Source organism: Myxine glutinosa, chromosome 2 (genome assembly GCF_964187855.1).
Source record: "Myxine glutinosa chromosome 2, kmMyxGlut1.1, whole genome shotgun sequence".
Classification (NCBI taxonomy): domain Eukaryota; kingdom Metazoa; phylum Chordata; class Myxini; order Myxiniformes; family Myxinidae; genus Myxine; species Myxine glutinosa.
In genome coordinates this window covers 255557945-255582763 of record NC_136262.1, presented here as the reverse complement: position 1 = coordinate 255582763, position 24819 = coordinate 255557945, and the positions used below count along the sequence as shown (strand labels likewise).

The 24819-nt window shown below is 44.9% G+C and overlaps 1 protein-coding gene across 4 annotated transcripts in view; it reads right to left on the bottom strand.

Annotated features, from left to right (window-relative positions):
- Positions 1-2867: 2867 nt before the first annotated feature.
- The window catches only part of CASZ1 (castor zinc finger 1), a 242081-nt gene continuing 220129 nt past the window's right edge, over positions 2868-24819 (bottom strand). For all 4 annotated transcript variants that reach the window (XM_068105889.2, XM_078772441.1, XM_078772442.1 and 1 more), the window contains 8 exons: positions 23251-23424; positions 18898-19030; positions 18536-18605; positions 17883-18001; positions 12448-12529; positions 9842-12279; positions 9411-9566; positions 2868-7675 (listed from right to left, as the gene is read on the bottom strand). In XM_068105889.2, the coding sequence (XP_067961990.2) occupies positions 6890-7675; positions 9411-9566; positions 9842-12279; positions 12448-12529; positions 17883-18001; positions 18536-18605; positions 18898-19030; positions 23251-23424 (3958 nt within the window). In that variant the 3' untranslated portion in view covers positions 2868-6889. The remainder of the gene's footprint in view (positions 7676-9410; positions 9567-9841; positions 12280-12447; positions 12530-17882; positions 18002-18535; positions 18606-18897; positions 19031-23250; positions 23425-24819) is intronic.

The following is a 24819-nucleotide window of genomic DNA, read 5'->3' as shown; positions in this document are numbered from 1 at the left end:
CAACACCAGGGTTGACTCAGCTTTTCCAACTAGCTTTTCTAGCCCAACACCACTTTTCGCACTTGTGTTGGTGCAGGAAACCACTTTTGCACTTGTATTAGTGTGGAAAAACCACTTTTCGCACTTGTGTTAGTGTTGAAAAACCACTTTTCGCACTTGTGTTAGTGTTGAAAAACCACTTTTCGCACTTGTAACACAACTGCCATACCGCTACTGCACTTTGAAGAGAGAGAGATGATTGGGGATAATTGAAGGGGCCTATCTTATTTGATTAATACAACGCAGATTCAACTATTGGAAACAGATCCTTAACTGAAACACATAATAATGAGATAACTACAGAGAGGTCCTATGGTGTTCTACGTGTTGTACATGGACTAACTAGGGTGCGATGTGTGTGAAAAAATCATACCTCACTGTGTTGGTAATTATATAATTCACACAGTGCAATACGTGCAGGCCGCTCCACGGAGCGACCTTGCGGGCTTATCAACAAGGCGAGGCGTGACACACATGTGTCTCAGCATACCTCAGATCAAGTTTGAAAACCAGCGTCAACCGTGCATAAATTTGCATATTCGATCATTTTTGACAAGGTTATGGCACTTTGAACTTTGGTAGGGGACATGTATTGCAGCACAATACTTAGAATGCTTTTTTATTTTCTTTCTCGTCTGGGCAATATATCAGACACCTTTTGAGTTAGGAAGCTGATACTTGGACACGACAATGATCAAGTGATTTGGCTTTAAAGGGTATTTTTGATTTATTGATTTATCAATTAATCGATTAATTATTTCATTCTTTGATTAATGCCTTAATTTTTTTTTTTTTTTAAGTTACAGAATCTGGATGAAAAGGTGGTGGTTTAGGTATGCCATTAGCCAATTGATTAATAATTCAATTATTTTACGATTGCTATTTATTTATTTTCATTATTAATAATTTCTTTATTTTCTTTCTCATGTGGGCAATAATTCAGGCATCTTTTTCACGAGGACACTGATATTTGAACACGACAGCGACCAAGTTATTTGGCTATGAAGGGTATTTTTGATTCATTGATTAATCGATTAATTCTTAAATTTTTTGATTAAATATTCAATTCTTTATTTTCAAAAAGTTAGATTCGGATGAAGCAGTGGTGGTTTAGGTATGCTATTAGCCAATTGATTAAGAAATTAATGATTCTCCGATTATAGTTTATTTATTTTCACTATTGATCATTTATTTATTTTCTTTCTAATCTAGGCAATATCTCAGGCACCTTTTGAGCTTGGAAGCTGATTTTTTTTAGACATGACAGTGACAAAGTGATTTGTCTAAAAAGGTTTATTTGATTTATTGATTAATTGATTTTTTTTTTTTCGATTAATTAATTATTTAATCAATTTTCTAAAATTTACACATTCGGATGAAACACTGGTGGTTTGGGTATGTTATTAGTAAATTAATTAAGAAATTAATTATTTTATGATTATTATTTATTTTAATTATGCAATTAATCAATCAATTATTGAACACCACTCCCTCCCAATTCAGTTTCGATGAACTGCACAGCAGCATCGCCGGGTGCCAAAGACACCCGGGCAATGTCACGCGCTGGAGGATGTTATGTATTAATTTGGCATAGGGGCGGTGTACTTTGAATGCATCTGTTCTTGTTATTATTGTTGAATATTATTAGTATTATTTAATAATTTATTTGTTACAATGTTATCATTATTTTTGTTGTTTATTTTGCAATTATTTTGCAATTTTGCAATTCCCGGACCCGTGACCACATCACCCCCGTCCTTTACAAGCTTCACTGGCTCCCCATCCCCCAGAGAATCCAGTACAAAATCCTCCTCTTGACATACAAAGCCCTCCATAACCTGGCCCCATCCTACCTGGCTGACCTCCTCTCCAGACACACTCCCACCCGCAACCTCCGCTCTGCTGGTACCAACCTCCTGACCCCCTCCATCCGGACCAAATTCAGATCCTGGGGGGACAGGGCCTTCTCCATCGCTGCTCCCACCCTCTGGAACTCACTACCTCACACCATCAGAGACTCCTCCTCACTCACCACATTCAAAACATCACTAAAGACCCACCTGTTCAACGCTGCATTCAACATTCAACCCACAGCATTTAACCCCTGACTATCTCTTCTCCTTCTCCCTCCTTTTGCTTTAAATATTTCCCTATTGATTCTTGTCTTGTCTTTTTGATTCTTGTCTTATATATATGCCGTATATCGCTGCTGTTTGTTTTCTTGATTCTTGTCTTTTTGCAATTGTTGTTTTCATGTATTGTTATGCATTATGTTTTCCACTCTGTCAAAGCGCCTTTGGGCTTCTGGAAAAGCGCTATACAAAATAAATGAATTATTATTATTATTATTATAATTAAAATGCCATGCCATGGAAGGACCCATTAATTAAGGACCCATTATTTTTGAGATAGGATATTCTAAATCACATTTTGAACATCTCCCAGGGCTCTGATGCTGAGCCTGCCGGTGAAGCTTGGAGCTCTCGGATCATCGAAAACCATGATCTTTACTGTCCCCATTAAACCACCTCCTTAACCCAAATTCCCAGCTTTTCTTTCCTGAGAGTTTGCTCCTGTATCAATGTTATCCACCCCTACATTCTCCCCTACCCATCATCCTTACCCGCATCCTTTTCTCCCTGTATTTTGTCCCTCGACCCTGCTGCTGTTGGTGCGTTTCCCTCCTCTCTTTCTGCTGTTCCTTGTGTTCTGTTGCATTTTAATCCTTTGTGTGTGTGTCCTTTTGTGGGTAAAATATTTATCCAGAAAGAGAGAGAGAAAAAAATAAATAAAGCCACAGATTATATTTAGTGAGACAACACGCCATCTCGATTTAATAATTTTATTCACACTCGTGCAAACACAATCACACACGAAACAGCAATTTCTTAAATAATTATAATAGAAAACAAATCGGGGGAGGGCGATGCAACATCGGCAATTACATAAATTAAAATATACATATTCATAACTTCCACACCTAGACATATCGAAATAGGTTTCATGGAAGATTCTTTGTTTTTTTTTTAACCTTCGGCCTCAAAACAGAAGGAAAAGCAGCGAGAGCCAAGTTCCTCTAATACGATCCTCCATCACATCGCAAGGTTGCTTTATGTGGCCCGTCAGACGGGACGTGCTGTCTTGCGTGTCAAAAAATAAGAAATTATAATCCCAAAAGTCTGGGTACAGGTGCACACACAAAACCTCCCAGTGCCACGACTTGTGCCTATAGAATAAAACCGCATTTCATGATATCGAAAAATAATCAAACAAAATCAGTGTCCGAGACGCTTTGTTCCAAAACGAGATTCCGATGAACTGTAGAGGCGACTGCGATCCAAGCCTTAATGAATAATTATGAAAGCATATCGATATCCTTGTATAAACAACACTTGAGGTAATTATAAGGTGCAGGTTCACCCTGTGTGGATGAATAAAAGTTGTTATTTATTTATTTATTTATTCCAGTGCTGGCTATAAGAACAACAAAATAAACCGGTCTAAGTATCTGGGAATCTAACTTCAAGTTCATTTGTTTTACCCACAAAAGGTTCCGTTATAAAACCTTCGGATTACCGATAAAATGAGTCGTGTAAAATCTTCTCGCAAATAGATACGTCCCGTGTCAAATTCGTCAGGACTTGAGGTTGGACACCGAATCCCTGACATGGACGAGAAAATGTTAAAACGGCGATGATCCAGGTGCTTTATCCTTACGATGATAGTGCAAACAAACGCTGTTCCTCGCATTGTACATCACTAATAGTAGAGGAGTAGTTAAAATGAAATTTCGGCGTTTTAGTGTCAGAAAAAAGAAAGAAAACCTGTTAGTTATATTACAGTAGTAATAAATTAATCGGATAATAGTAATAATAATACATTGGGAAGAATGGGAGCCATGCTTTAGAGGGATTTGTGTTCCAGAGTTAAGATGCTGAATGAAGCCAAGGACGGGATCGGGTTCGAGCGAAACATTCAGCTCAGGCCAGAGCTAGATATGGAACTGGTTTAGAGTTAGGGCTGCAGTTGTAGTCACGATAAGGTGTGTGCCACACCATAGCCGGGTACTAAAGTGCAGCACAATGACACGCGTGCAGCTGCACCACCATCTTACACGTTGCTGGGCCGACCTCTCGGTCCACGCTTACTGGGCTCATTGAAAAAGTGCTTTCTTTGCTCGATCTTCTATGCTTTCCATCATCGGAATCAAACCCCTCCCTCCCAACCCACAAGAAAAGCACACATGGTGCACTCGATAAACACTGCAGAGAAAAACAAGCACGACAAACATTTCCGGTTGTCACCCAACTGTACCTGCTCATGACGTTGTGGTTTTATAAACCGTGCTTTCCAAAACAGTCGTATTCCCTCTCGTGGAGATGTGGTGTTAAATTGCATTTGCATTCATACAATATCTACCAACATAAACCTGGTTTTGGCTTAGCGGTTAGGGTGCCGGCTTGGGATCCGAGGATCCTGGGTTCGAATCCCGGTCGATCGCTGAATTAACACCAGGGGGGTTGACTCAGCCTGTCATCGTTCCGAGGTCGGCAAATTGAGTACCAGTTTGCTGGGATGAATGATCCCGGTGTGTACCCCGGTTTAGAATAGGTACACCGTATCCCTGCGCATCGTAAGAGGCGACCACGGGTTGGCACCAGGAAGGGCATCCGACCATAAAAACATTGCCTCAAACAGGGAACCATGATTGTCATGGGGCCCGCAAGGGTAACCCCCGCTCTAGCGGGGAAAATGGCCTTAAAACGATCATTCATTCATATTCCTTCATAATTATAATCAACCACGTTTCATTGTGTCCAACACCAGGACTGGACCTCCAGTCTCAACCACACAGCAGTCGTTTTCGGTACAATTAATGTCACTCGTGATCAGCTTATCTCGGTCTCCAAACAAGCCACATTCCTATTGGATAAACTATTGAAGTGAAACTTGTGCTGGGATGGAGGTACAGCCTGCGTTGTGCTCGCTTCCCCAGGCAGGGATTCCATGTTGGTGCTGCTTCTGTCTCCATGATGGTGTATGTCATGCTTGTTGAACTGAAGTTACAAGTCCAGCACTACCACTTCAAAGATGGCAGAATTTTCTTGCGTAAAACCACATTATCATTGGGTAAGTCATCTTCACATTGAGATACATTAGGGCTTTGAGAGATACTATGCTGACAGCTGAGGTACTTTGGTGCATAGACAGAGAGCAAGTGATGAAAGACCATTTATGGGGCAGGATCGGTGCATGGCCTTCAATGGAGGCACGAGTGCATGATGGAAGCCCAGGATTAAGCTACTGCCAAAAAATAATAATAACACAAACAGGCAAATCCAAATCGATAATATACTTATAAAATCTAACGTTATTAGATTATACCGTATGTGCAAGAGTTACCGAGAGTATCCTGAGAAGTCACAGGATCATTTGGGCTGTCTCTACTTCCTGAAAACCCCCCAGAGTGAAATGGCAGCCTTGAAGGCCTCATGACTCGGTATCTCGTAACACGAGAAAGCGCAATCACATTAATGTCACAGTGTTATCACTTTATGTTAGTTATCCGGTCAACATTGACAATTTGCTTCTGGACGCCACCTAATCAGGTAGGATATTTTAACCCTCTAGACACCTAATCAGGTAGGATATTTTAACCCTCTGGATACCTAATCAGGTAGGATATTTTAACCCTCTAGACACCTAATCAGGTAGGATATTTTAACCCTCTAGACACCTAATCAGGTAGGATATTTTAACCCTCTAGACACCTAATCAGGTAGGATATTTTAACCCTCTGGTCTACTATATTTGAATTTGAATGCATTTGAATGCGGTTAGAGCCGATAAATTTGGCTTGTAGACTCCAGAGGGTTAAGAGGCTGTTGGGCAGATGACACGTGTTTATTTGCGACTCTACGTGCTTTGAATGTCACCGTGAGGCACCCCGTTTCTACTGCCATGTAGCTGGGCCAATGATTCTGTCAGGTTACTTCCTGGAGATCATGGTAAACTGATGAACCTATATGAAGAGACCAGGTGTTCAGGTCCAACAAGCTGCTTCACTGCAGGACATGCAGGTCCTCGAATCGGCAAGGACTCTGTGCACACAAGTGCGTTCGTCTGAGGAGAAACCTGAATCAAGTCATTTATACAAAAATACTCTGTTTTTCTTTCAAGCTTACGGCACAACAGCCAATGTGCATCGTTTTAGAAAGTGATGAAGCACCGTGATACTGACACATAAGTGTTTCCATGAGAAAGGCCTTCTTAAGAGAACGCGCGCTTCCTTCCGCCTATCTTCAGAAAGTGCGTCGCTGCCTTGGAAAGCAGCGGAATTTGATTGTCATCATCCATGACGCTACGACTTAAATACTATCCTATGGAATTAGATTGCATTTGCATATCGTCGTTTCATTACAATTCCCAGTCTTGTTCAAGTACTTTTATGGAAGCAGGAGGGGGTGTGTAGTGTAAGGCAGATGATGAGACGAGTCTGGAGAAATTCTACCTGTACGACTTTGCAATATCACCTGGCAACATTGCACCTGATCCTTTACCCTAATATTACGATTGTCCAGATCATAATATCCGCCAGGTAAAATTACCGTACTTTTCTGAAAAAAAGGAGTATTACTTTAGACACACAATGCACAGCAAAACAAACACAACATTTTGTGTAATTGCATATAGTGACCGTGTTCATCCTCACCCTCATGTTTGTCATGAAATGGGCCATGCTGATTGGGTCCTTTGTTTATCCAATGGCTGTGCCCTGGTGTAGACTGCATGAACACGAGTAAACATCAAGGGGGTTTGAAACGAGTTGGAAATAGGAAGCGATATTAAATTAGGTCAACGAGTTTGTTTTCTCTACAACTGCAGCTGGACCACCGACCGGCCCATTCATTGGATCATCGGAGAATGTGTCTGAACTGTGGACCGCATCGGAACAGTCCGCATTCATGGCGTCTGTTTGAGAGTCGCTGTTGGCATCGTTCTCGTCACCACGTGGCTCTAGCGCATTTCGCACCTGTGACATGGTGAGTCCTGGGGCATTCCTCACTTCTCTATTCTGTCGCTCATCTTCGGAATCTGATCCTGACCTTCTGCTGCAGTCTAAGTCTGAACATTGGTCATCAACGTCCATGTTTGATACGGTTCTTATTGCTTCGGGTGTTTCCCCAACTTCCTTTCTCTCAACCTTGAGCTCAGATTCAAATCCAATTCCCCATCTTTTCCCAAATCCTATCCTTTCTCCCATTTTCATCCAAGATTCTTGTTTAGGCCCTGCAATGAGCTCTTGTCCATGCTGATTCGCATCCTTTGATTCGTCCAGAATAAGACCAGCTAACCTCCGCTCCCCAAGTTCCATTGCTACTCTCATCCCAGCTACGAGCTCCGTTTGCGGGCTTGACCTTGCCCCCGCCGCAGCGTGCTTCCTGGCATGAGCCTGCATTTGCGCCGTGCCCACCGCTGCACGACCACATCCCGGTGCCGCACAGTGTGCGTGTGCAGAGCGCAGCCGATAGCGACAGGAGGAGCCTCGTTCACAATCCGTGCCCGACGGGAAGGCCTCAAATCCAGCCGCCGCCATCGTTGCACGCTTCCTGTGTTGTTTTCGGTGTGAGGAAACCTGTACGATAAATGTTTGTAAGAGTTCAAAGTTGAAGTTAAGGTGCTCGAGGTGCATTGAGAAATGACAATAGATGTGTTCAGTGTATGTCATTGTGACTCATTAAGCGAGTCTTTTAGACAATAACATCACTATCTCATTGCAATGATGAATCGAATGGGAAATGGACTGTTTTATATGATATTATGCAAGGTAAAGCTCGTTTTAAAATTGAAGGTGCACTGAGACATACCTGTTGAAAAATTGAATCAACTCCCTTGATGTAGTAAAGTTGCCCTAAGGTGAATCAATATAGATCTGACTTGGAAACAACTTTCAGAAGATGGTGATTGTGGTTAATGATATTGTGGGTAAGCAATCCTAAAAAGAGGTAAATAATGAACTGCATCCGTTGTAGTGTTTCACGTGTTCTAGCGGATTGTATGACGACCTTCTGAGAATGTAAAAAGTTTTCAATCAAAAGTGCACTTTACACTTTTCCTATTGACGATGGAGGCACCACTGACATCGCGTATGACCATGACAAGGCATAGTCCAATGATTATTCTTCACTGCACAGATAACACCTGAACTCCTATCCACCTACAAAGGCCTTCATTTGTGGAGTACCGCTCTCCGCTCTGCGTTGGCGCTCCTGCATCACACCTTGCTCAGCTTGGGGCAGTGGAAACCAAGGGCCTATCACTTTCCCGTCTTAGACAGGTCTGCCCTAAGGTCTCTGTCTTCTCCCGCCTCCTTTCTGGTCTTGCACCCTATGCTCTTTTCCGTGCCTTATACACTGAACAGATCAGGACACCACAGATAAAAAGGAACAGTAGAGAGAGGAGGGGGACGGGGAGGGAGACACCAACAGCAGGGTTGAAAGACAAAATATAAGGATACACAGTTTCTGCAGGTCGTACATACTCTCCCTCCCTCTCCCCTACTCCCTCCCCTCCCTCACCGCCCCTCCCCACCTTCAACCTGGGATTTCTGCAGGGCACACATGCACCACCATCAACCTCTTAGAAATTTCTAGTTTTCCTTCCTGCGAGTATCTGGTGAAACTACCTAAATCCAGGATCGCTGCTCACCTCCACTTGTTTGTTACTCTTTTTTTCTTGCATGTGGAACCAACTTCCATGTTCTCTTCAATGTCATTCTTCTCTTCAAGTCTTCAAGACAATTATTCTCCACCATCTCGGATCATCCCCCATCCAATATCATGATATTTTCAACCCTACCCTCCCCCCCCCCCCCCCCCGTTAGCCTCTGGCCTCCCCCACCACATGCCCACCTCCTTAGAAATTTCTAGTTTTCCTTCCTGCGAGTATGCTTCTGTATCCATCTTGTCCACCCCGTGCATCCTTCCCTACCCCTCATTCCTCCCCACACCCACTTTTTGTCCAATTCTCTCTATATTTTGTCCTACAGCCCTGCTGTTGGTGTCTTCCTCCCCACCCCTCACCCCTTCTCTCTCTACTGTTCCTTTTGATCTGCTGTGTCCGGGTCCATTGAGTGTACGAGCCCCTCCACGAACCTTGACCACCTGTACAGAAAAAAATGCATTCTTCGTGCCACTTGAAATATTTAAGACTTCCTCAATAGTTTGGTGCTTCCTTTTCTACCACAAGCCACGTTGTTATTTATTTTGTAAGCTTTAGGGAAAATAAATGGTGGTCTAGAGGAAAGGAATACACACGAGTTTACAACATTTTATAACATTCAAGCGTATATGTTTACTTCTTGTGTGTACCTTGGTGGAGTCAGTGCAACTGAAGTTGCATCGCAGGCAGTGGAAGTGAGTACTTCCAGAAAACGGGCAGGAAGCTTGCGGACAGCATGCCGGAGCCTTGAAGCGGCGGAAGTCATCCAGCACGAGGTTGTCCACCCGCTGGTGGTGCTGGGCGTGCTGCAATCCAAGGCACATTTAATTAAAACCACATCGGGCAACCTGAAAGTAAATTTTGTGCGAAACATCCATTGTTAGGTCATCTCGATCTCGAAGAGATGACCTTATAAAATGGGCAGTAATGTCCGGATGTCCGTCCGTCCATCCGGTCGTTTGTTAACTTTTTGCTATTTTTGCTACCCGTCGTTTATCACCCGGCTGATTGTTATGAAACTTGACACATGAATACAAAACAGTATCCCACACAATCACTCGGGCTTCGATTCATTTGTCACCTTAAACATGTGTGTGCGGCCAGCGAAGCGGTATCCACAGTCAGCACGCGCGCAGTGGTAGTGCGTTCCACGGTGTGCAAGCGCACAACCTGAATCCGCACAGTCCTCCGCTGCCTCGAACCGCCGGAATCCAGCCAGCAGAGCTGGAAGTTGTGGTGGCTGCTGTTGCGGTTGTAACTTTGTCGTTTGATGCAGTTGTTGCTGTAGTTGCAGGAACGAATGCTGTGGTTGTTGCTGATGCAGTTGTGGTTGTTTCAAGGACAGCAACTGTACCTGCACTGGTGTATCCGGGGATTGTTGCACCACCTTCAGATCCCCACTATCCATGAGTTTTATAGTCTGTAGTTGCATGGTTTGTTGTTGTTGTTGATGTTGATGTTGCTGCTGCAGAAGTCTTATCTGATGATCTTGCTGTTGTAAATGGTGCAATTGGTTGTTGATATTCAACAGCGGTGAGTGATGTTGTGGTTGGCTGTTGATCTGCAGTTGCGCTGCATTGTCATTTTGTGTTTGTGCTGGATGTGTACTGATCAATACCTGTGGTGTTTGTTTTTGGCCTTCCTTTGGAAGTTGTGTAAACTGTTCAGCTTCCACTTGCAGCAGGTGGAGGGGTTGCGTTTGAAGCTTGATTTGTTGTCCTAGTTGTTGTTGCAACTGAAGCTGAAGCTGTGACTGTTGCATGCCTTGCACCTGAAACTGTAAAGCTTGTGATTTCTGCTGCAAGGACAGCTTTGCTTGTGGTTGCTGTTGTGGTTGCAAAGATTGCTGTACCTGCAGATGTTCATGAGACTGTCTTTGTAAACATGGCACAGCAAGATTGAATGGGTTCTTCAGCTGTAGTTGTTGTGAATGTGATTCGGGTTGCTCATGTTGCTTGTGAGTTAGCTGTATTTGATGGTGACCATGTTGACCAGTTGCTTGTGTTTGTGTTCGATCGGGTTGTTGGTGGAAGGGCATCGATATATTTGGTTGTAGTTCTATGTGCTGTAAGGGTGAAGATAATAGCTTCGGTTGTAACTCGGTTTGTTGTTTCGACTGTTGCAGAAATATGGGTTGCAGCTCTACTTGTTGTGGTGGCGATGACTGCATTTGTTGTAACTCTGTATTTATCAAAGAGGGCATTAGCAATGGCTTAAGTTCACCTTGATGTTGTGGGCGTGGTGGTGTTGTTGACTGTACTTGCAATCGCTGGGTAGATGAAGGTGGTAAATCTGGTTGCAATTCCATCTGTTGTTGTGGGAATATAAATGTTTTCGACTGTGGCTCTGTTTGTTGTAGAGAATATGGTTGCTTTGGTTGTAGTTGCGATTTTTCAGAAGATGACGGTACTTTTACTTGTGATTCTGCTTGTTGTGGCAACGATGCAGACTGCTTTTCCTGTAGCCCACCAGAGAAAATTTGCTGCGGCTGTGCCCCACCATCTCTCATTGGCGGAGTCATACCCGGAAAGTTAGGATGAGATGATCTGGATCCTGGCAATTGCGTGGCGGTTGCTTCTGGTTGCTGGGCAATGACTCCTGGCACCTTTGCCATGTTCGCAGCATGTGAAATCCCACTATTTTGCAGCAGCATTCCATTCTCCAGTGTGACGAAGACATTGCTTTGTGACCTGTCATCTCCATGAACTGACAAATCATTGCCCCCTGGTATTGAGGACACAGCCATGCTTCCAAGTGACATCACACCAGCACCCAAAGACATGACCACGCTTCCTGGTGGCATCATGCCAGCATTAAGTGATATTACAGCATTTCCAGAAGACATCACGCTGTTACCCAGTGGCATAATGGCACCTCCTGATGACATAACGCTGTTAGTCAATTGCATAACAGTACTTCCTGTTGATGCCATACCAGTGCCCAATGGCATAACGGCACTTCCTGATGACATCACTCCAGTGCTCAATGGCATAACGGCACTTCCCGATGACATCACTCCAGTGCTCAATGGCATAACGGCACTTCCCGATGACATCACTCCAGTGCTCAATGGCATAACGGCACTTCCTGATGACATCACTCCAGTGCTCAATGGCATAACGGCACTTCCCGATGACATCACTCTAGTGCTCAATGGCATAATGGTGCTTCCTGGTGACATCAGAGTGGTGCTTATTGGCATAATGGTACCCCCTGAAGATATCATCTTTGCAGCCACTGGTATTACTGTATTTCCTAAGGACATAACTCCATTTCCCACTGACAGTAATCCTTCTGAAACATGTTTGGAGGATGCATTGTTATTGACCGTTGAATTCATATTATAGCCTGATAGCCTGGTTGTGCTTCCAGTTCCAGCGAGTGTTGTGATCGTTCCTGGCAGATCCACAGTTGTTGTTGGAGTGGCTCCCAGTAAGCAGCGAGGTCCAGTTCGTCGTTTCTTTCCAAATGGGGCCGAAGAGAGGTCTTCTAGGACCCAGACACGACGCCTTGGTGGAGCTGGAAAACAGTAAAATACATGAGAATAAACGGAAGAATAATGTGACAAGATAAACATGACAGAAAAAAACAATCATATTTCCAGCTAATAGTAACTAAAGGAAGTTACTAGAGATTTGATCTCTTAATGAAAGAAGCAAGTGTCTTTTTCCATGATGGCAGTTGTACCTGCACGTTGTGTCACAATTGGCTGTGCTGTAGATGGTCCAACCTGTGCAGTGGCATCACTAGGAGATGCTGCAGACTCTGCCTGACTCACAGTGGAGCACATGTGAAAAATGTCAGATTGCGCATTCAGTACAGCGGCCACAATATAATCAAAAGTACATATAATCTCAGAACAAATATGGAAGCATAACTAATAGGTAAAACAAAAGGAAAGTGTTTACAATGAAGAAGGGTACGGTGAAACTCCGACATTCATGGATTCCAAAATTTGTGGACCCTGCGTATTCGCAGTTTATAAAATGTGGCCTGCTTCTACATTCGCGGGCATGGGCATTGATATGACATTTGACATGACATGTGACATGACATTGACATGACATGTGACATGACATGCCATGCCATGCCATGGATGGCATGACATGGGCATTGGCATGACATTGGCATGACATGACGTGCCATGCCATGACATGCCATGCCATGGCATGACATGGGCATTGAGGAAGTTAGGAGTGGAGGAATGGTTGATCAGAGTAGTGATGGCAATGTACAAAAGAGCGCGCACAGCTGTAAGGACGAAGGACGAGATCAGTGGTGAGTTTGAGGTGAAGGTGGGAGTGCATCAGGGGTCGGTACTAAGTCCACTACTATTTGTAGCTGTGATGGAGGTGCTGCCTCAGAACGTAAAGGAGGGTTTACCGTGGGAGTTGTTGTATGCAGATGATCTGGTGTTGATTGCGGAAAGTATGGATGGACTGAAGGAGATGATGAACAAGTGGAAGGAATGTATGGAGACAAAAGGTCTGAAGGTGAATATCGGAAAGACGAAGGTGATGGCAAGTGGTAAAACATGTGGTGAGGTGGCAAGAACTGGGAAGTGGCCCTGTGCTGTGTGCAGGAAGGGTGTCGGAGTGAACTCCATTCAATGTACAATGTGCGCTGAGTGGGTTTATCAAAAATGCAGTGGTCTGAGAGGGTCATTAACCAGTGTGGCAGCTACATTCAAATGTAAGGTGTGCACAGAGAGAGCTGCAGATGGAAGAAATGTTGAGTTGGATCTTGGAGACGGCGTAAAGCTGGAAGGTGTGAAAACATTTTGCTACCTCGGAGACATGCTGAATGGAGAAGGTGGATCAGACTCGGCAACGGTTGCTGGAGTGAGATGTGCATGGAAGAAGTTTCGGGAACTGAGTGGCGTGCTAATGATGAGGGGGGTGTCGTTGAAGCTGAAGGGAAAGGTGTATGCTGCATGTGTGAGAAGTGTTATGATTTATGGGAGCGAGACATGGGTAATGAACGTAGAGCAGCAACGAAGGTTGGAAAGGGTGGAAATGCGAATGGTTCGACGGATGTGCGGAGTATCGTTGAGAGAGAGGAAGACAAATGATGAATTGCGAAAGATGATGGGAATAGAGCCTGTGATTGATGCTGTGAAGAGGAACAGGTTGAGATGGTTTGGTCATGTGTTGAGGAAGGATGAAAGTGACTGGTTGAGAAGAGTGATGGAAATGAATGTAGAAGGAAGTAGAGGACGGGGAAGACCGAGAAAGACTTGGCTAAAGATGGTGGAAGAAGAAATGCGGGCAAGGGGGTTAACAAGGGGAGATGCAGAAAATAGGGCAAAATGGAGAAGATTGTCATGGGGACCGCAAGGCTAACCCCCGCTCTAGTAGGGAAAATGGCCTTTAAAATGCATGTTGTGTTGTTTGTTTCTACATTCGCGGCCCCCGTGCTCCGGCTATTCGCGTTTTTTGCGGGCATAAACCGGCCTCACCCACCCACCGACCCCCAACAATGTTGGTATTTTCTGTTTAAGGAAAAAGACCGACTCACATAGACGATTGCAAACCCTCTGTATAGGAGGGGGAGAGGAGGAAAGGAGAGGGTAGTGAAGAAGAAGATTACAGATGGATTATGATGCAGAAAGTGGTGTTGCTTGGTTTCCTGCGCAATTATTTTATCATATTTTTGATCAGGAACCGCGAGTTATTATTGAATCTGTAATTATGTACATTCGCGTTATTAAACTTTTAAAAATTTCCCTTATTAATCACGAATCTCGGTGAACATATAGATCTCGCGAGATCACGGCGAGGTCACGTCTTTTCGAAGCTGTTCCATGCGCTCACGCTTTCGAAGCTAAGTGATATTTCTCAATTGTGTTTTTGTCGAGAACAATTGTGTTTTTGTGTGTTTTTGTCGGAACAATATCTATCTTTCGGTGTATGTACCTATAGCGTATCTTTTTGGAAAATTTTCGGTGCTAATTTTTCGTACATGTATACACAATCGTCGGTTAATGCGTATCGAGTATTCTGCGGCCTAGTACTCGTAGGCTTCGGCTACCATACCGTCTCCGACCTTGTGGTTTTGTTTTTCTCTCAGCGATTCGTCGAATGCTCAAACTCATTTTGCAAAAAATGTTCGTTTCCCATGAATCGTACACTTTTCAAAATCCAATCTCACCCCTCCCCTCCAAAGCCTCCCCATCACCCATCCCTTTCAAATCTCCCCCCTTGCCCCTTCCCTCCCCTCCCTCCTAAACTCCCCCCACACCCCTCCCCTCCGAGAATCTCCCTCGCTCCTCCCCTCCTAGACTCCCCTCTCACCCCTCCTCCTCAAAGCATCCTCCCTGCTTCTTCCCCCTTCCAACTTTCACCTTCATCTCCCCCAACCTTCTGCCTCGCTCTTCCCCCTCCTCAAATAACACCTCACTGTGCCTCACCCAATCTCCATCAAACCTTTTGTCCGCCCCATTCTTCCCTTTCTCCAAGCTATTCTGAAATCTCTGACACACCTTCAACAGCTCTCCCTACCTCTTCCTCCTCTTCCACATCTTACCCTACCCCTCCCCCCCCCCCCCCCCTGTTCTGGACCCGATGCTCCCCTTTCCTCTTCATTAACGGTATGGACCTCAAACATCCGGGGCCTTCGCTCAAACTTGACTGACCTCTCCATACAGGTTGCTTCTGACAAACCAGATGTGATCTGCTTAACAGAAACTTTCCTCCTTCATGATGTCTCTGATGCCTTGGTATCTCTCCCAGGTTACTCCCTCCTCCGGTATGATAGACCTGAGCCTCGTCCTGGAGGTGGGGTTGCTATCTTTATAAAAAAACTCTCTTCCTCACTCGCCCTCCACTGCCCTCTCTCCACCTCACCCCCAGGAATACCTTTGGCTACGGCTTCCCCTTCGCTCCCACCTTTTGTTCATATGTGTGTTGTACCGTCCACCAAACAGCGATGACTCCATCTACATCTCACTGTCTGATAATATGGACCAACTTCTATCTACCCATCCCAACTCTCTCTTCCTCATATGTGGTGATTTCAATTGTCACCATGCCAGTTGGCTGGGTGTGGGTACCTCTCTCACCAGCCATGGCTCTTCAGCAAAGGACTTCTGCGACTCACTGGGACTGACACAATCTGTCAATTTCCCGACCCGGATCTCAGTCAACGGAGCATCTTCTCTTCTGGATTTGGTTATGACAAACTTCCCTGAAAATGTCTGCTGCTCTTCTTCTGCTCCAATCGGCTCATCTGATCATGTGCTTGTCAAAGTGGACATCTCTCTGACCATTCTCAGAGAGCCTCCTCAGCGTCGACGAGTCTGGCATTTCACTCAGGCCAACTGGCACGGTCTTCGAGCAGCCATCAATCATCTGGACTGGTCTCCCATCTCTACCGCCTCTGACATCAACTCATCCTGGGAATTCTTTCAAAGTAAATTGCTCTCTCTCATGCACAGATTTATCCCATCTCGTCTTCAGTTGTCATACCCTTCCTCCCGTCCATGGTACACAGAATCTTGTGGTGAGGCTGTTGCCCTGAAACAACTTGCTTTCGTCTCCTGGAAAGCAAATCCAACGGAAGGAAATCTCATTTCCTTTCACAAAGCCCGAAACAAGTGTGTGTCCACCCTCAGGAGAGCCAGGAAACAATATCTCACCGTTCTCAAGACCGAACTCTCTTATCTGTCTCCCTCTTCCAAATCCTGGTGGCGTCTGGTCAAATCTGTTTCTGGTGTTTGTTCCCCCTCCATCCCCTCCCTCACCTCAAACGGCTTAACGGCCGACTCCGCACGTGGAAAAGCTGGAAAAGCTTTCTGGTCTTCATCAATGATCTCTCTGACTGTCTTGAAAATCCTCTCTATCTCTTTGCTGACGACTCTACTCTCTGTCGCTCCATTCCTCATCCCTCAGATCGGCAGTCTGCAGCCTCCTCACTCTCTGCAGACCTGGACAAAATCACAGACTGGGCAAACAAATGGAACATGTCTTTCAATCCTGATAAATCTCACACTCTTACGATGTCTCTCCGAAAAGACCGACTGGAAAACCCTCCCATCCACTTTCTGAATAATCCTCTCCAAGAAGTTCTGTCACTCAAGCTTTTGGGTCTCACTATTTGCCATGATCTTTCCTGGGAAAACCACATTTCAAATCTGGCCTCCAAAGCCAGTCGCCGACTGGGCATCCTCCGTCGTGCGAAGTCCTTCCTTGGCACACCTGAGCTCCTCACCACATACAAGGCTTTCATCCGCAGCTCTATGGAATACTGCTCTCCCCTCTGGTCTGGTGCTCCTGCCTCACACCTAGCCCGTCTTCACGCTGTTGAAACCAAAGCGTTCAGAATCATTGGAATCTCCCGCGATGAAGCTAACTCCAAGGGCCTTTCACTCACTCACCGCAGGCAGGTTAGTGGTCTTTCCGTCTTCTACCGACTCCTCTCTGGCCTTGCCCCCCCAGCCCTCTCGGGGCTCTGTCCCCCAAATATTCCTACAGGTCGCACAAGATCTGCCTGCAACCCTCTTATGGTTAAACTGCCAAAATCAAGACTTTCTGCTCACCTTCACTCCTTCATTCCTCTTTTCTCCCGCCTCTGGAACAAACTCCCTCACTCTCTTCAATCCCACTGCACCCTCCAGGTCTTTAAAACAGCTGTTCACCACCATCTCTTATCCTCCCCCATCCAAAACCTTGATCTTTTCTACCCCCGCTAATTTCGGTCCCCTTGTGTTTTATACCTCTCCCCCCCGCCCTCCCCCTCCCACGCCTCCTGCCCCCAAGCCCTCTCCCTCCCACACTTCTCCCTGCTCTCAAATGTTGTGGTTGTGTGCTTCCCCTTCTCTCCCCATCTTGTCTTCCGCTCCCTCTTTTTGTGTGTTTTGTTTGTCTGGTTGATTTGTTTGTGAAATAAATGTTGGCTCTTTCACGAGCCTCGATTCAGTATGCAAAAAAAACCCAAAAAAAAAACATATCCCCCCTTTTCCCATTGAAACATGGCCCCGATATTCGCGCATTTGCGGTCGTTTGTCAGGAACGTATCCCCCACGAATGTCCGGGTCTACTGTATTTAACAAGTAATTCTGATAAAATCTATGAACAAATAAGTTGCACAAAGGAGCAATGTACAATTGCTTACACAGGACGCACCAGGTCTCTTCGCAGATGTTTCCGAGCATGCGACGCCATCTGTTGCTTGAGAAGGAAGGAGAAGTTACAGCCGGTTCGTTCACAGTGAAAATGGCTGCATATTCCTCCATACTTGCATCCTGCAGGCCATCACACCATAACCGCTCTTCATCAATAATTGTCACATTTATATCCAGATGAAAACTTTGGTTGATCAACTCAGACACCTGTATTTCGATTTTATTTTTTTGGGACTGACTGATACATCTATATGCACAATTGGCAACCTATATCTATTACATTCAAAAAAGAAAAAGAAAACACCTTTAGAGGCCATTTTTCCCTGCAGAGCAGGGGTTGGCCTTTTTCGGGCACCGTGGTCCCCTTTTTGAAGCAATGTTTTACAGCCAGATGCCCTTCCTGCCACCAACAATGTTGGTCGCCTCTTGCGACAAACACGGAATTACCGGTGAAGTGGTACTCAATTTGTCGACATCGGAAGGATGACAGGCTGAGTCAACCCCCCTGGCATTAATTCAGCGATCGACCGGGATTCGAGCCCAGGATCCTAGGATCCCAAGCCAGCACCCTAACCGCGAAACCAACACCAGGCTCCATTACATTCAAACATTATTTTAATTTGTACATGCAAGCAAAATGTACAAACGACATACCAGGCCTCAAACAAGGCTGCTGTTTTCGATGGAAAGAGAAGGAGAGATGGTCACGAGGTGGACGAGCCTCCTTTATCAGAAACAGGTATACAAATTCAGATTATAGATCTTGTATTATGGGAATTAAAAAGAAAATAAAAATCTGCAGCGCTGCTTGCTAAATATTAGGTATTACCCAACAAGAAAACTCGTTATAATGTGCAATGGGATATTAATGGTGTGAAATACCCGACACAGTGAAGGTTACAAAGTCATGTACAGCATGGCATACAGTGTGCGATGTGCATTGCATGTACAGTGTGCTGTAAACAACACATACAGTGTGAACCCCACAGTGTAAACATTTGCGGTGCACCACGTACCGGACTGATAGTGGACGGTGCGTGCCGTAAGCTGTGCGGACGAGGCAATGCGCGGCAGGCATACAGGCACGCCGAGTTTCTGCAGTGGTAATGTGCCTGGGGGGCAAGATGGCAGCCAACCAGGCACGCAGAACTGCAAACAAGCATCGACTAGTCACCACTCGGCCATTTTAAATAATTTCTCACTTTATAATGGGAAATACAATATATAATTAATGATGCAGTGCTGATATCAAATTGCAAATGTGAACAAGTATCAAATGAGAAAAATAATTGGACAATGCAGACCATGAAATGCGCACTCGTATACTCTCAGATTGTCAAAACAGAAATTGAATGCAGGCAACACCACTCCAAGTAGTAGGTTGAGAATTAGCATTTAATTCATTAAACAGCAATACACCCCAAAAATAAGTGTGTGTGTGGATGAAATTTCATCTGTACCTATTTATGACTTGTATCGTACATATGAATAACTTTGACAGGAAATCATCAACGTTCCATGTCTCGGTTTGCATATTTGACTGAGAATCAGTTATAAGTTTGAGCCTGCAGGTTTGTTTAGTTTCCATACAAGAGATGTGGTTTGATCACCTGTCACGTGTTCTTTGCATTTTATACCCCATTTGTTTGGGTTCTTTTCACTTTTGCGGTGCTATTCCCCGTTAAACATTTGTGGGAGGTTAGAAGTGTGCAATAAATTAGATAACTAGAACGCCACTCAGTAGAGCGCATACTCCCGCCGTGGGTCAAGTTGGAATAATACGTTTTGTTTAACATCCCCTCTCCCCAAAACAATAAATGAAAAAGAAAGTAGGCCCTAACTGTCAGAGAATTAATTTTGATATATCTCGGAATTAGAGGAGAAAAACATCATTTAAGAATAAGAATAAAAGCTTTAATGCAGTAAACCAGATAAAAAAATTCCCCAAAAAATTCCTGGATCCGGAATAATATCCTGAGCTTCACCAAAAGCTAATCAATTCTTCCTTATCCCAAGGGCAATCATTCCACCAACTTTCATCCATATCCGTTCAGAACTTTTCCAGATATCTTGTTCACAAACACACGAACACATGAACATACGAACACACATACGCACGCACACACGTGCACACACACACACACACACACACACACACACACACACACAAACACACACACACACACACACACACACACACACACACATCGAATGCATTATTCCCTGGGGGAAGTAATTATCATTTGCTGGTAATATCCACTTGCAGTTTGCAGATGTATTGTCGTGCGAATCCCTCGAGGTTAACACCAGGGACCGCGGAAGACCGAACGGCTTTAACTGAGGTGACGACCAAATACGGATTCGGCTATAAAAGTACGGAAGAAAGAATGAAGGAGAAGAGGCGGCAAGCGCTTACCTATAGTGATCCGACGGCAGCTCCGATCCTGCAGGGGAATAAACTCAAAACGGGAATCCGGGGTAAAATGTACAAAAAGAAACACGTTTATTACGAAACTCGAGAACAAGGAACGCGACGGTAAATAAATAATGATCCTAAATTGGGATCCCACACACCGACTTCCAAATACGAGACAGGGGAAAATGAATTAACAAAAGAACACGTTCGGCGTGGGTTTGTGTAATGTAGTGTGAGCTTATCTGTCCGTCGTCCAGCACGGCCCCGTCTGGCTCCAAGCATGAAGAAACCTCAGCCTCCTCGCTCGCACGCTCCAACCAGCCTCGATGCGACTCGCTCCGCGGCACACCACGAGGTCCCTCGCTTCAGTACCAACAGCACCGGATCCCGCTCCAAGTACCACGATGAACGGTCACCCAGCACAAAGCACGGAGGTCCAGCACGCAAGAAGGAAGAGCCAATGAAGACCAGGGACAAGAAGAGCAAGAGCCTCAAGCACAGAGAGCGATCTCCAATACGAAGGGGTCCAGCACGAAGAGTCCAAGGGAGCCAAGAGAGACAAGAGCTAAGATGTCGTGCAGCACCAAGAGAGCAAATGTTGTCCAGCCGTTCTTTTATCACCTTGCGTGTGACGTCAGCTCTGGCACGCCCCCCCAATCAGCGCCTCGTAGCTTCCCGCCGTCCACCGAACCTTCTAGTGCCTTCCCCCTCCAATGAACAACCTCCTTCTCAGTTGCGTCTTCGCGCCTCCCGCCCTGATTGGCTGGAGGTTCGCGCCTTCCGCGCAAACCAATCACACGTTCCCTGTGGCGTGGGTTACAACTCGTCTCACCCGATGTTGCTCGGCCAGCTGGTGGTGCGGCTGGCGGCGGCCATACGGCGGTGCCCCGATCTGGCTTCCTGCCGGTCTTCTTCCAAGGTCATTGTAAGGGAAGGGAACTATTTAATGTTGCACTAAAGGGCCTATCTAAGTGTTTATATGTGTGCGTTGCCATAAGGGACAAAGGAATGATTACCAGGTCTGACACACAGGGGTTTATCTTAGTCCCTACAATTATTTAACACACGAACATCCTTGTATGTTCACAGGTATGCTCTTACCCCGACAAACCACCTAAAAACACAGAAATTACAAGGTAGATTCCCTATCGCGACAGTCGAAGCATGTTACCTATACAGATCTACCTGGCTCTAGATATTCCTTTACCCCCCGACATAACAGTATGTATAGTAAATTATTCAAGTAATCAACACCAGTTACATTAATATGAATTCTTCAATAAAGCACAATAAAAGTTACAAATTAGTGAATATGTGAAATTGGCTTTCATCAACTTGTTCTCTTCCTTTCAGGTCTATTCAGGAGTGGGTTCAGAATGGCACCAACAGAAGCGTGTGTGAAGATCCAAACTCTGCGAGAAGAATATTTCCAATGAAGAAAATAGCAGAAAAGTTTAATATCTCCGACAAGAAACGGGCTCGGTACCCAGAAGAACCTCCTCAAGGCAAGACAAGCACTTGAAATTGCTCAGCTTACGTGATAGAAGAAAATCAAGTCAGCATCTGACAAATGGAATAAGAACAGGCCTGAACAATAATGTCTCACCGAGCACTGTGTGCCGAAGGCCGATTGCAGCAAAGAAAATACTGCTGAGACCACAGGATAAGATGATAAGACTGAAATTTGCAAGGAACACAAAGATTAGGTGACTGGACAACGGCATCGGGTACTCTCGTCTGATAAATCTAAGTTTTAAGTTTTTGGATCAAAGAGACGCCAGTTCGTACACCGAAGAGCTGAAGAACGTCACGATGTGCAATGTTTGCAGCTTAATGTTAAACATGGGGAGGCTCCGTTACTATCTTGGGTTCTATCTAAGCTTTTGGCGTGGAGAAACTTGTTAAAAATAAATGTTAAAAAAAACAAAAAACAAAAGAGAAGTGCAAGCAGATACCGCAGCACCATGCAGTTCCTAGTGGAAATCGTTTAATTGGAAGTGTATTCATTTTCCAACAAGATTATGATCCAAAACACACTTACAATATGTTAAAAGAGTATTTGGAGCAAGTGGGTTGCCTTTCACTCACTCACCGCAGGCAGGTTGGTGGTCTTTGTCTTCTACCGACTCCTCTCCGGCCTAGCCTCTTACACGAGCCTCGATGTTGTATTAAAAAAAAGAAGAAAAAAAAGGGCATCTTGACGGTCTCCTGGCTTTGTAACTCACAGCACGAAGCTGGTGCTGGACAGGTCTTGTGGTTAACTTCTGAATAAGACCACAGCACTGTGTTTGCAGCAAAAGGAATGTCTGAAAATCCTGATTAGAGCTGCATTTCCTCGGTTAGATGTCACAATGAGTTGCCCAGATCGAGGCCTGTCTTGAACTTAATTGGTGTGTTGATGTTTGCGGACCAATCTACTCATGTAAGTCAAATCGATGTACAATTATTTCACCGTCGGACATCCCAGTATTGTTCACCCCAATAATATGCCACGGTCGGGCTTCGCTGTCTTTTACAGGCCAGGGTAACAGAGCCCGCTGGTGGAAATATGAATTGACATCATTACCTTTTCCAAACCTTGACCAGGTGAAAGTATTTTTTCCAAGTTCATAGCCATACCGTGCTGTACGTGTTGGATGTATTTGATTCCACATTTTTGGCCCAAACACTTTCCTTCTGTTCAAATTGCTTTCGCCCCTTTCGTTAGGGTTGTGAGGTGTGTGTGGACTATGACAGTGATCATGCACACAAACGCAAAACATGAAGAAAGCAGATCCCCCATTGTACAGCCACTATGTAGATAATACCATGGTTCTTCGATTTAACGGAACACCAACACAGTTGGCGTTGGGTAATGTGGTACGCCGAGGAGACGAAAAAGTAAGCAAATTCTAGTGTGTTATTGAATGCGATGCGAAAGGCAAACGCACTCAAGTGTGCCTCACAAACCCACTTCTCGTCGACGTGACAAAAGCCTGCTGTGCACTCTGGCTTTCCTTCCGGGGCCACCGGCGGTACGGTGGATGTCGGAAATGCCGCCATCGAGACCGATGCCAGAGTGGAGGTCGCCGTGGTTTCGGGGCTGGTGCTGGAACTGCTGCTCTGGTCCTTTTGCATGCAGTGGAACCTGATGTGATGGAAACATCATTTGACGAATGAGAAGCGATATATGTAGCAAGTTTCCGTGCAAGATAAATTTACACAGAATATAAATAACAGAACTTCCTCATCGTGTGTCTCATGGACAATTGTCTTACACAATCTGGACTGCCTTTCAAACAACCAAAAGCTTCTGTATCAATTATTGCAATCCCCAGATGATGCCAGCGACATATATATTCATTTCATGACGTCTTTTGCCCATTCATAATGAGTGGGGAATGTGTAGATTTAGGGGAATTCATTCACCATTTGGGGAATTTGTTTACATGCTCCATCCCAGGACAGTCCTTGAAGATGTTTGTCAAATGGTAATCATCATCAGACTTGGGTTGGCATGATCAGCATTTGCATCCGAATCAAAGGCTCATGATGCAGGGAACACAGGTTCCAATTCCATAAGGTACATTGATAAATCATGTCTCTGAATGTCTTTGTCCTACACGTGATTTAGGTATCAGCTCCTCCATGAGCCATAGCTCAATGCAAAAAAAAAAAAAATAAGGAAAATGTGGGAGCAAACGTATGTGACTTAACCGTGCATAGCAATTGATACACATGTCTCACATCACGCTACTACCACACCTTTGGCCAACTCCCCCATCCCATGCATATGTAAAAAATAGATGGACTCATAGATTTTTGTATTCTATACTGACATGAAGATGTTTCAGAACAAGAATACAGATAAGGTACCGCAACCCTATATGTACTCTTCCTGTCGATCAATCTATACCTTCAAACTGCGTTTCACTATATCAACGATTCCTCATTGACTGTCCCCCATTTTAGCAAGTCGATGAAATATTACTCTCTTTCATCCTGATCTTTTCATTTTCCTCTTCAGTTGTATACTGTGTGTCAAATTATTGTTTTTCAGCAAATCATGGTTTGTTTCCTTTCCTCCCTCGACAAGAGCGAGGTTCGTAGAAGAGCAAGAGAACAGTTTACTCAATTGTTTTGTTTTTCTTTCAGATCTTTTGAATACAGTCGGACCCTGCTATTCGTGGGTTCCGCTATTCGTGGGTTCCGCTATTCGTGGGTTCCGCTATTCGTGGGTTCCGCTATTCGTGGGTTCCACTATTCGTGGGTTCCGCTATTCGTGGGTTCCGCTATTCGTGGGTTCCGCTATTCGTGGGTTTCGCTATTCGTGGGTTCCGCTATTCGTGGGTTCCGCTATTCGTGGGTTCCGCTATTCGTGGGTTCCGCTATTCGTGGGTTTCGCTATTCGTGGGTTCCGCTATTCGTGGGTTCCGCTATTCGTGGTTGATAAAATGCAACCTGTTTCTCTATTCGCGGCAAAGTGTCCCGTGAATTTGCAGTTTTTCGAGGGCGAAAAACAACAACATTTTCACAAGCCACT